Here is a 13,590-nt window from a genome sequence, read left to right on the forward strand (position 1 = left end):
ATATCTGAGGCCGAACTTGAACGAGCGCTGTTCCCCTCTGCCCCTGAGCTCCCTGCACAAACTGCTAAGAGAGAGCTTAAAATCATTGAGTTCATGAAGAAAAAGGACTTCAGATCCACAGTTTTCTCAGGAACCAGAAGGTAAGTTACTTCATGATTCAGACTACACCATGATCCAACTACAGCAAGGACAGGATAATGGGACATATTTATAATGCGTGACCTGCTCTTTAAATTTACTACAAATGGGTTAGATAACTGGGCACGATAAAAAAATTACTTCAAGCGTTGACGTTGCAATGTCATGGCTATGGCACTTGGCTATAACATAGTAAAGTAATTTACAACAGCATGTAGCCAGTTCAGTAGTAATAGATACATTTAGTAGAACTTAGCCAGCTAGTTCTAAAATGGCCATATTGCTCTGCTTCGTTTATAAATTTAGCAAATATTTTCAAATTGAATGGTCATCCTCAAATCTGGGAGTTAGCACAGCCAGCTAGCTGTAATGTAGCCTCACTGCAAGGTTGTTCAGCCCTAATAGAGTTTCCCAGTATCTGCTCCAACATAATTTTGCTAATGATAACATTACCAAGGTAAGCAAGGTAACTTTAGCCACTTAGCTATAGCTGTAGTGAATGATTGTTAACTTTGAAAGCAAATAAAATAATTTGCAAACAGCTAGCTGAAATGAGGGTCACCCTGATAGCAGGTAGACCTGCACCTAAACTAGCCATTACAGTTAACGTTACAGTAACATCTTCGCATCAACAATCCTGGGAGCTAGCAGAAGCAGCTAACTGTAATTAGCCACACATCATTGACTGTGTAATCTAAAGTAATAAAGTAATTTGCAATTTAGATTAGCCCAAGTGTAATGAATGTGTCTATTCATTCAAAAGAAAACATAAATGGAACATTTAGGGTAACTCTATGGTAAATTGTTATTTTTATGGTGGTTGTGTAAAGCTAAATTTGTCATAGATCAGATGGGATCACTTTCCTGGTTCTTTGATCTATGCCACAAGAGTCATCTGGCCCTATTCTAGCATGTACCCTGTTATCTAAGTTGCACTATTTACCTCTTGTCTAATCCACTGTGATGTGCTCAGACATCAAATCTGTCAACATCACAGCCGGCCGTCTGCGGATGAAGCGTAACAAAGATAGACGAGGGCCACTCCAGTGCTGAGGGCAGAGGTCAGGGAGGGCTGTCTGTCCACCTCCCCCATCATCCAACAAACCCCATCCATCCATCCATCTATCCATCTATCTCTCTGTGCTGCTGACAAACAGTGACGGAGGACTGAGGCCCTTTCTGATCAGCATGGACAGATGGACAACAGTTGCTCCAAGAGAAAGAAAGAACAAATAAAAAAGAAAGAGGTGCATGTACATGTCACACAAAGTAATGTGGAGGCATAACTAAAAACATACTTGAGGAACTGTCCTTTGTAATTTCATGTCTAAACATAGATTCTTAATATCCCTAAATACTGAGTCCTAGACTCACATCCACACACATCAAGCAGGGACCTGCTCTGCAGTCCAGAGCCTCCGTGCCTGGAGGTTTGAGGCATGACAGCTTGACAGGTTGTCATGTGTGACGGCCAAATATCTCTGCTGCCATCGCTGCTGCTCCGTGTGCCCCTGTGCACACACCTCATCCAGACCACCACCACCACCCCCCTCATCTCCCTCAGCCCCCCTAACTCACCCACCCGCCCTAACAAACATGCACACACAAACACAAGCGCACCCCACCCCCTGCCTCCTAATAGCCTGCTGGCCTGGAGGTGTTGGTGCACCAAGTTGGACCCAGTTGCCCGGTCGCCTGGTCGAGCGTCAGAATTTGACTTCTGTCCAGCTAAATGTCGGCTCTTTTTAGATCCACCATTTTCATGAAATGTCTTAAAATAAAAAAAGACAATTTCAGCTGCGCCTGATTTTTTATGTTTTTTTATAAAAGGAAGCACAGTGAAAGTTATATGACTTGCTGTTGAATTTGGCTGGTTGATAGATGGTTAAACAAATGCAGTGTTTTTTTTCTTTCACATTTAATAGGGAAATAGGTAATCCTTTAGGAAATACAATCATCTTTTGCGGTGATGTACAGAAAGTGACTAGAGTGAATAGTGAATAGAGTTATAAAAATAAATAAATAAACAAGACAGAGGAATTAAAAGTCTTCCATACACGAGTTAAAATTCCCGCAATTCAATTTCTATAGTAAACATGTTAAACATGTCCGCTGCACAGATGTGAAAGTGTTGGCTGGCTCGCTGCCCGTCTGTCTCTGATGGCTCATTTGCTTGTTGTCGTCATCCGAGCTGTGAGGTCACCAGGTCAGGCAAACATGAGGAAGCTGCCAAGGAATAATATGCGTCTGGAAGAAGAAAGAAAAAAAATATGAGAGCCCTGCAGGACTTAATTAGTGTGAAATTCACCCCTTTTATTTTCTGTCACTGTGACGAAGGTGAGATGGATTTTTTTTTCCTCTTTTTTCTGGGCATACACAAAATGTAACATGTGATCCATGCAGTTTGTTCACATTGTATCTTAATGGTGGCCTACAGGTGGCTGCAGTGGTCTCTGCTCAAAAATCCATGAAAACTGAATGCAGTCTGATTGGTCTGATGCTGAGCAAACTGCTACTTCTTAGTCTAACTGCACTGCAGCAGACACACACACACACACACACACACACACACATACACACTCTCTCTCTGTCCGCTGAAATGACATGTTAAAGGTGGGGGGTAGATGGTGAGAGGGAGGGAGAGTGTCATGTCTACTGCTTCTCATCATGCTGTCATGGCCACCAGTCCAGCGCCTCTTCTGTCACATGCACTCTGCTCACACTCCACCCAGACCCAACCATGTCACAAACGATAAACGCATCAGAGGCCCCACAACACACATACACCCGTGAAGCTATAATTGATGTGTGTATTGAAATAACAAGAGGTATGAAATTACAATACGGTGCCGTGCCTTTACAAGCGTAGCCGGTACAAGCCATTTTGAATAAATATGGTAGGTACATACATGTGATTGTGTGGCAGGGGATGTAGTAGAATCTAATGAGAGGAAGAGGTCATGGCACTCTGCCAGGAAGTGGTGAATGGGGCTTTCTTTAAGTCGGTAATGAGAAAGAAGAATGGGGAAGGGGTCCATACACTGTAAAAATTTACTTTAAATTAACTTCTTTAACGATTTTCAACCATATTGATTGCAAGTCACTGTGGGCAGACTGAAACATGTCTTCATGCCGGATTCGGGCTGTATCTGGATGTATTTCATATATATTTCATATATGCAGATCCCATAAACAGGATCCAGGTCACGTACAAAAGCCATATGTAAACAACCATCGAACTACAACAGCTTTGCACCGAGTTTATTTGCGACAGGGCTACAAAGGACTAAACTGCTTTTTGAACCGAAAAAAACCCAACAGAACGTGTGACACAGGACAAAAGAACGCACTACACATGCACATGCGGTCCTACCACGGCCTGAACTGACTCTGTATATTACAACGCGCCACCTAGCGGTTTGGAGGACAAAAGCCGGGTGAGCTGGATTGAGCCAGATTTGAAATAAAAGGCTTAAAGATTATCAATCCTACTCTAGCTGGATTGAGTTTCTCCAATGTGAACGGGGCCGAAGTGTGCCTCATATGACATTAGAATCCGTAATGTACAGCAATGTGGAAAAAAAATAAAAAAAACCTTTTATTGCTTCTGTCTTTCAGACCTGATGGTATTGGCACAGTGACTGTGGAGGAGAGGGAGCGCTTTGAGGAGATCAAGGAGAGGCTACGGGTGCTTCTAGAAAACCAGATTACACACTTCAGGTACACACATGACATGAACTAACCATGTGATGAGGATCCCACCAATTGTACTACTAAGGTTTAAATTAAAATCCGTTCTGTTGCTTCCACATCCAGGTACTGCTTCCCATTTGGACGACCAGAAGGAGCCCTAAAAGCAACCCTGTCCCTGCTTGAAAGGGTGAGCAGAGTACTGTTTCTACAAAGAAACTAATATTTGCTAGATACAAATGACCAGTTGTAAACACCAGTCTGACACTTTCTGTTTTCCCTCTAAGGTTCTGATGAAAGATATTGTCACCCCGGTCCCGCAAGAGGAAGTCAAAGCTGTGATCCGTAAGTGTCTGGAGCAGGCAGCTCTGGTCAACTACCAGCGCCTGTCAGAGTATGCCAAAGTGGAAGGTACGTTCCATCAGTGCTCCTTTTGTTTGTACTTGTTCAGTGGGGATCATTAGTATAGAGCAGCTAATGTAGGTAATACATCACTGTTGCACTGCAGTTCTGTAAATAAGCCTCTATATAATGTTGTTATGCACCAATGCAGGGTCAAACACATTTCCACTTTAAAATTTGACATATTCCCTGATCCGAATTTCTAAAAATAATGCAAACAGATCTTTCATAACACAACTGCTAATATACAGGTCCTAGCAAACAACCGAGTTTAGTAAAACTATGGTTGAGCCATTCGCATTATCCTTGTACTATGAACTCATTTTAGTTTTTTATGCTAATTGCACCATCAGACTTCTTTGTGCTGGCAACAGCGGGATAGGCTACCACTCAAAGAGACAAGAGACAGATGTTCACTTTAACAAAATTATGATATTTTAATATTGTCAGACCTTGTACAGTACATTACATATAAGTGTGTGAGTAACCTAGTAGAACCCTAACTCTTGTTAGAGTTCCATTTCAGAAAACAGAATGGGAGTAACAATATCCATACTCCAAAACTGGAAATGGACAAAAACTTTTCCATACTGTGTAGGAACCCTGTTATAGCATAGTTGTTTGTGTGTATGTTATGTTTAAAACCTCTAGTAGTAAATATAGACCACCGTAAGTAAAAATGCATTCAATTCAGTCTTTATGCTGACCTCGTCCACCGTGCCTCAGCTTCTCTTTTAGCTGAGCCCCATCTCCACTTTGGCTTGCCTGGTAGCGGAACTTTCTGCCCTCCTCCTTCCTGCTCTCTGATGACCTCCATACTCACGCCTTTCTTCCCCTTGTCTATTGGCTTTTGCTGCTGCTTATATTAGATGCTGTTGGGAAACAAAAAAATTACTAATAAAACAGGAAGGCCAATAAAGAAAACATAATGCGACCTTTGTGGCATTTTTTGTTGTATGGTCCCGGTTTCTTTAGAAGGCATCATTAACCCTTTGCAGATCTGTGAACCTGAGTCATGGTACCTTCTGCCAAGGCATTTTCATTTCTACTTATCTCTTCCAGGAAACATACTGATTTGCTGTCTAAACAGGAGATCGATAACAACTGTTGTCATTCCTGTGTATTCAGTACAGTCACACAATACAATTTTTCTGCATTTAGCCTAGCTCAGCACAAGGCTTATAGCAAATTCATTTCATGTTTTGTAACCTAATATAAATTTAGAAAAACATAAAGTACATACAGTAAGTACAACAGCGCTGGCCTAGCTCATTTCCCATTGGTTAGAGTAACTGTGCTATGCTAGGCTAAACATGTACATCTCTTACAAGATCACATTTATACAGCAAACATACACACTCTAATGAGTATATGTTGCAATTGCAGTGGCAATTAGTTGACATTTATTCGGACCATGCTCTTCCTTCTTTAAGTTTTCGTAAAATTCAGATGTAACACAAAATCATTCATCTAATTCTAATTATTAAGATAAAGATTAATAAAGTTAATCTTAATCTTAATTCACTGAGTGAATATAAAGGAATATAAAGCAGCAAACAAGCACATTTCCACAAAAGTTGTTGTTTAATTAATACTGAATGATGTCTGTAAAAAAAAAAAAAACACCTGCAGACACTAAGGAAGATGAACCTTAGTATCTCAGATGTGATTGTTGATGTCCCTAGTATCCCCCTTCTTCATGCCAGTGTGCTTCTTGACCTGTGGTGAAAGAAAACGACACTCAGACAACTCAGATATAATGTCGAACAAATGGTTAATCCGAAGTCGGCAACCCCCGCCCCCCTTTCCACCATCAGAATTCTGAGATTAAAGGTAAAATTAAAGATTAAAATTATAAAGTTGGTGTGCCCAAAATTCAGAGATTAAAATGAGAATTTTTACATTTTCCTAGAAAAGTTAGTATCGTATCGTAAGAATATAGTCTTAGAATTTTGAAAAAGAATAATATTTTTCAAAATTCAAAGACTATAGTCAAAATTCGAACTTTTTTCCAGAATTCCAGCTCATAATTCTGAAATTATGATCAGAATCCCCACTTTCTCAGAAATCTATTTTTTTCTCATGATTCTGATTTTAAAAAGTCAAATGTATTACTTTTTGTAAACAAAAAACTATTGTCAGAATATTCACTTTTTTATATTGTTCTGAGATTAAAGTCAGAGCTGTGACTTTTTTTCTCAGATTTCAGAATTTTTTCTCAGAATTCCACATCTTTTCAGAATTCTGAGATGAAAAGCTATGTTTTTTTTTTTCAAAAATCAGAATTGTTTCTAAGAATTCAGTTTTTTCCACAAGAATTCAGATTTATTTTTATTTTATTTTCAAATTTAAAAAGTTCTGATAATTCTTTTATTTGTTAGGAGCACTGTTAAATCCTTTTCTGTTCTGTCCTGTGATTGACTGGCCCAAACTTTTTGGATCTGTTCTTCTTAATCTTACTATATGTACACAGGAATTTATAAATAGAAAGAGGAAACTTGGAAAACAATAGATTTTGATACATTTCTTATGAAGCACACATAATTCTGCTTTTCTGGCATGAGACGTGTGAACCTGTAATACCAGCACAAGGTCCTCATGTGGGTAAAGCCCCAGTGACATCTGTGCTTGACCTCTCTGACCCTGGCCTCTCGCATGCCTCGGTATCCTCCCTCTTTCTCTGTAGGGAAAAAGAGAGAGATGTATGAGCACCCTGTCTTCTGCTTGGCGTCCCAAGTGATGGATTTAACCATTCGTGAGTACCTTCCTCATTCCCCCAGCCTCACCCCACCCCCCACCAATGCACCATTTTATTTTATTTTTTCTCTCTTACGGTCAGTATGCACGCCAACCACCACACACAATGTCCTGGCATCCTTTGGTTTGACTGTATGTTGTCGAAGTCAAACTCGTTACAGTACCTTGATATGTCTCGAGCTCAGTTTGTCACTACAAAAGATTGTCCCTTTCTTTGAGCTTGTTTTTTTGTCCTGCCCAGGTCACCTGTTCTCTGTCTGTCTGCGACTTGAATGCATTTTTACTTTGCTTGTGTGTAAATCCTTTTAAGTGTTTAAGATCACGTTACATTCAACAAGACACCTACATGCAGCAGTTAAAAAAAGTGGTATCAACAAATCTCAACATGGTCTCCATCATTGAATGGTCATTAAATGCTGAAACAAACTGCATATTGTAATTATTTAAAAAAGTTTCTATTCAGATCAGAAGATGCTTTGTGATTACCTGTCTTGTGTTTTGCTTCTTCTTCTTTAAAGCCTTCAAAATGACAAAATGTCTCTGGGTCAAAGATCTAAAATGTCTTATTTCTGACTCCTGTCTTCTACCATATTCTGTTTATACTACTTGTACTGAATGTTAATCTCTTCTGCCCCACCTTCTACCTGACACTTTCCCACCTCTCTGCACCTCTTCTCCATCCCTGCAACCTGTTTTTTCTTTAATTTTTTCAATTAGTTGAGAAAAAACAGAAGGATCCAGGTGATGTTGTACTGTATGTCTCATCTCCTTCCTGACTATAAAACACCATTTAACTTCCATACTACCACAGACCCTGTCACAACAACCTTCCTGACACATTGCATGGATCAGAAATTTCACAGAACATCGTTCAGGAACATTGCGACCACCCTCCATGTGGTGCTATTCACTCCTAGAATGAATGGAAGAAACTGATCAGTTCCTGACAGGGATTAAAGGGGGTGAAAATTATCAACTGAAGTTTCATGGTAACTGATGATACAGCTTAAAATTAGGTCAAATCCTTTCTGTGTTGTGAAATCGAGAAAAAAAGAGAGAAAGAATGATTGCAGATTGAAAGAGCAAATCACATGTTGTTAGTGAAAAAAGCAAGCATTGACAAGTATTGTACACAAGTATTTTAATCAAACAGGCCTAATAAAATAAAATAAAATAATTATGGAATTTGAGTAGTTTCATCGTATCAAACTCTTACCAAATAGCTTAAAGTTCTAAACCTAAGTAGTTCATGGAAATCTGTCTAAGTAGTTTTCACCCTAAACAAAAGTACACAAAGTTGTACAAAACAGCTTGCAGGTTTCAGAAAATATCATTTTTATAGAACAACGACACATAAAACAAGTGCACCTTCATGCCCAAATCCCACTTCTAAACACTGACATTGGTTGAAGAGTTTTGACATTACTAGAACGTTGCATCCCCCCTCCCCCGATGCAGTACATAAGTCCCATTCTGTGGAATCTCTCAGCCATTTTAGCATGACTTCAGTTTCAGCAGGCAATTGCCCATCATCCTGCTGTGTTGTCCACAACATCACTGAGCCACTACTCTGCCAGTAGGTGCACTGAGCACAAAAATCATCCAATATATAGCAGTGTGTGTGTGTGTGTGTGTGTGTGTGTGTGAGTGTTTGGTTACCATTAAGTCCAGAAGTCCAGAATGCCTTCAGTGCATAAAGTTGTTTTGCTCTTTGCTGTGTTTGAATTCCTTGAAGACAGCTTATCACATATTGTAGCACTTCCACCAGATCTCTGCCCAAACATAAGCCAATATAGCAACTTAAAAAGCAGGCGTCAATAGCTTTTAAATGCTTTTTTTTTACCAGCCTCAACCTGCAGCTTTCCTTTAGTGAAACTACGACCAGACACATTTCTGATTATTAGTATCATCTCTTACTGCAATGTTCTCTGCTGAGGCTTCTTATTCTTTTGTAAAATGTCTTGTACATTTTACTACAAGCTGATGGTGATTCAAGGCAAAATGGCCCAAACTCCAACAAAATATGATTTGTGCTTTTAGAACCCTGGCCAGCCAATTTATCCCTGAATACTTCTCTACTCTGTTGTAAGTGTTGAGGTACAACTAGGTCCTGATATATGAGAATCAAGGGTATAGGTTTGTACTTAGCGTTGGAAGGGATACTTCAAACTGCATGGGAGCTACATTTTATTTGTTACGTCACTGATTGGAGAGCTCATATTATTTATGGAAATGTATCCTTTGTAGACTCAAAATATTAACATCATGTCTCTACCATCGCTAACCAATTCTAAACCCTTGATGAGAATAATGGATAAAGTGGAGACACTGTGTTATGTCAAAGTGTTTCTTCACTAATCTCCATTATCTTCTATATATGTATATATAGAATATATGTTTGGATACCTCGGAGTTTATTGTTATGTTTATACCATGGTTTTTAATCAACTCTAGTTCAACACTTAGTTGAACCAATGTTTGGTTGAAATGTTTTCTGGCCATGGTATAATTCCAGTTCTGTCACTGAACATGCTGGTATGGAAATCAAAACACTATTGAGTGCAGTCTGCACTAATGAGCCAACACATTATGACATTACACAGTATTGTATTGTTAAAAAATTTGATGCGACCACATCTGAAAGCTCCATGAATGGACTTTGTAGGTTTCCACTTTGCAGCTCTTGCAAATGAAATAGACGAGATCCTCCATGGTTTTCTTCATTGGCCCTGCCGTAACTTCCATAGTTCCATCTTAGCTGCTGGCTAATGCTATACGTTCACACAGCTGTGGTGACATATGCCGGTAAAGAAGGTCATGGTCCTCAGTGTTCCTACCCAAAACAGAGTTGCATAGTGCTGGTGCACGCTCTGTTGACCCACTTAGGCTATGAGAGAGGGACATTTACGCTGTTTTTCATTAATATGCCAAAGCATATTAATAGCTAAATTATTTTGAAAGCATTATTTTAAAGTAGGAAAACTGCATAACATCACTTGAAATTGGAATAAAAGTTTAATGGCTAAGCCTATCCAAGTAATATTCCATAGTAGTCGCAACCTACCAGAATTGTTTAATGGATAAACATAATGAAGGAGAGACTTAAACTAAATGCATTGTTTATTTACTTGATATGTCACATGACAATCCACATTACTTCCATCATCTGTGAGAGGTCAGAATGTTTTGGCTCACTGCTCTGCATTAACTTATACTCAAAGAACATCAACCTAAACAGCCAGAACAAATGACACTGTAAATACAGCCAGACACTGTGGAAATGAACACAACATGACCACACAACTGCATGATGAGTGTTCAGTGTCCATGCTGTTTACATTCCAAATCACACCCATGTTTTCTCTAAGTGACGTCATTGCTGTTATGTCACAGTGACAGAAATGTGACTCATTAGCTACATACCACAGGTCATTATTACTATCAGCCACCTAACAGCAAAATGGTGATGAAAAATACTACTTAAACATTGCATTGCATTATAACTAGGGCTGGGATAAATGTTTAGTGTTGCCAAATACTGATCTTAATTGACACCTTTCTATATTCAGTGCAAACATAATCTAGTCTATAACCTTAGCCTATTTTAGTGCAATATCCAGCCCTAATTATAACTACATGATTTTTCATGGCTGATTATTAATATGCCTATGAGATTGTCCCAAATGATTCAGGATGAGACAATAGACTGGACTAAGGATCACTTTTGAGGCAACAGCTTAAATGCATAATTTGTGAGTGACTTTATCCTCTAGTAGGCAGGATAACATGCATGTTTAGTACAGTCTTAATATACATAAATCTAAGAGCAGCCTATAACATTAAGCTGCATGCATGCCATATGAAGAGGAAAAATAATATTCTAAGGTTGCCTGCTGACCTTTGACCTTTGTGCTCCAGAGAATGTAGGCAGGTTAGTCACCCCTGCCAAAAAACTGGAGGACACCATCCGCCTGGCCGAGCTGGTGATTGAGGTGCTTCAGCAGAATGAGGAACACCATGCTGAGGTCAGTGCCCTGCAATCTGCACACATGTACGCACACAAGGCAGAATTGTAAACTGAAAGAGCAGTGACTGTGGCTGTATGTGAAACCACCTATAAAATCATACATCTATAGGTATCTACTTGCTACATTCTGTCCAAATCAGCACATACTTTCTAAGCAAACTAAGAATAGTCATCTAGCTGTAACTTACCTACATGCCTTTGAATAAAACCACAGGCTGTCACAAGTGTGAAAGTCCATGAAGGTCTCATTTAACAGCCTGTTCACACAATGAAATACATATAGCAGGAACAAACTAGTAAATGAAGAAATACAACATTTATGAAGAGTATCAATTCATGTATAAAGTAACGATGATGTAATATTCCTTAACTGAGTATGAAATAAGCATGAAGAAATTTAATAAAACCACTTTGACTTATATATACATTGTGCTCAAAAGAAATTCATGATTGATCATTCATTAATAAATGTTTTGATTCTGAGCATTAATTATGCTCTAGCATATAAATGGGTCCCTGATTATTATTAAGTTAAAAGACCACAATCTTTAAACAGACAAAATAAATAAACACACATTGTCAAACTGCTTTAATTCCTTGAAATTAAACTGGAATCTGTGCAGTCCGGAAGCAGTCATGTGTTAAACTGCTGGAAGTGATGAAAAGAGTGCAAGAAGTTTTTTCGTGTGTGTGCGTGTGTCACTATACTGTCAGCTATTGGGTGCGTTCTCAGGCTTTGTTTTACAATTTGCCATGCAGTTTGGATAATGTTTGGTATATTGATTGATTTGAAAATCCCATTTGTATTTATTGTGTTTTGTTTTTTAAAATCATAGACATACCTACAGGGGGCCTCGGGACTTGTTTTTCAAATAGAAATTGCACAAGTTATCAAAACTGCTTCCTGCACATTTAGATAGCAAATGGTAAATAAGATGACGCGCAGCATGAGCCGCCTGCCTTGAATCTTCAAACTGCATCTTATCTCCACAGTAGGCATGATGCAAAGTATACACAAAAAAATTGGAGCTTTGATTTCAAAGTTCTTTCCTTTATTTTTTGTGAATGCTGTGACACAATTAACTCACCCCCTCTCTGTTTTTTATTTCAACCATTTATGAACAGGGAAAAGAGGTATGTGACTGTGTTAGTCCCCCATATTCCTACTAAGGCCTGTGCATGCACCTAATAAGACGGCTGTTGTTGTAGAAGATTGATTATGTTTCCCTTCTCAACAATGACCCAGAATCCCTTTTGTGATCACTGCTAATCAAGTGCTTGTGGCAGTTCTTGTTAGCATCTAAGCTAGCAACAGTTTTGCTTTTACCATTGCAGAGCAGAGACAAGCACTTGGGCAGTGTGTTTTATTCGTCAAACCCATTAAGCTAAACTCAGAGAAAGCAAAGAGCAGAGTTGTGACTATGTCATTTTTTATGTTACAACTCTAACCTTGTTTTCCAGGAGTCTACCCTTAAATCATCCCTAAATATGCTGACATGTGTTTCATTTATTCTACAAAGTCCAAAGGGAGGCACCCATTCCTCTCAATTGGATCCTTCAGTACACACAATGGAAGAGAATGTGAGGCATGTTCTGTGTGATCAGAGATAACATGATCACTCCCCTTGCATTTCAGTAAAATTCCATTTACGTAAGCATGTTAGGCTATATAATGGTAAATATCAGTAACATTTAAATTTTGCTCAAAATGTATAACTCCAAAATACAACAATCCAATTCAATTCACGAGCCCAAATTTCTCTTACTAATGATGGGTGTTGCTCATATTTACTGTCTACCTGTGGCTCTCATGTGATCACTTGTTTTAACTTTCACATGGATTAAACTTATAGAAATAGTCCACAGATTGTCACAATCAGAAATATGCAGGGTGTATAAGACTTCCTTCCTATAAGACATCCTTCCCTTTTCACTCTTTTTTTTATCCCCTCAGTTCAGAGTGCAGAGCACACACTAGAATCACCATGGCCATCACTACCATTGAGATCCCCAAGGTCCAGACCTCAGTATTGTTTCCGATGTGTATATACTAAAAGTCAAATGAGCTTTTACTGCAGTAAAAGTTCAATTAAGCTAGCTGACGTGATGATTTTAGATGCACATCTATACAAGATGTTTCGGTATGGATTAGGGCAGCCTTGTTGCCAAAGCAATGGTCCAGATTTTAGTAATTATGTTAGTCAAATTGGATGTTGTATGAAATTAAAACTCTACTCTGGGTAAGTTATGTCTGAGCATAAGGCCTAATAAGTTTCCTATATCACTGGCTGATTATATTTCACTTTAACAAGCAGTTTAATGAGCAATGTTAAACATTTTACTGCAGGTCATAAGTACTGTCAACATTATGTAGCAAAAAATGACCAGTCCCGTGCTCAAAGAAAGCCTACTTTAAAATCAGAACTATGGGTATTTCTTAAGTTTATTGGTATAAGGCAAAGCTAAACATTCTATAACTCTTATAACTTGAATACATATTGCAAAAGTCTTGACAATTCGAATAATGTGGATCACATGAGTGGCACTAGATGCTCCTTCTTCCCTACTGCCCCACA

General features: G+C 38.8%; 1 protein-coding gene across 1 annotated transcript in view; it reads left to right on the top strand.

Annotated features, from left to right (window-relative positions):
* Positions 1-13,590, top strand: part of cadpsa (Ca2+-dependent activator protein for secretion a) — a 158,598-nt gene that overhangs the window by 96,025 nt on the left and 48,983 nt on the right. Inside the window, exons 14-19 of the mRNA XM_028406129.1 lie at positions 3,757-3,858; positions 3,955-4,018; positions 4,116-4,239; positions 6,917-6,985; positions 10,906-11,012; positions 12,140-12,148. Of these exons, the coding sequence (XP_028261930.1) occupies positions 3,757-3,858; positions 3,955-4,018; positions 4,116-4,239; positions 6,917-6,985; positions 10,906-11,012; positions 12,140-12,148 (475 nt within the window). The remainder of the gene's footprint in view (positions 1-3,756; positions 3,859-3,954; positions 4,019-4,115; positions 4,240-6,916; positions 6,986-10,905; positions 11,013-12,139; positions 12,149-13,590) is intronic.

The sequence above is a fragment of the Parambassis ranga genome, chromosome 5, assembly GCF_900634625.1.
Source record: "Parambassis ranga chromosome 5, fParRan2.1, whole genome shotgun sequence".
Lineage (NCBI taxonomy): Eukaryota > Metazoa > Chordata > Actinopteri > Ambassidae > Parambassis > Parambassis ranga.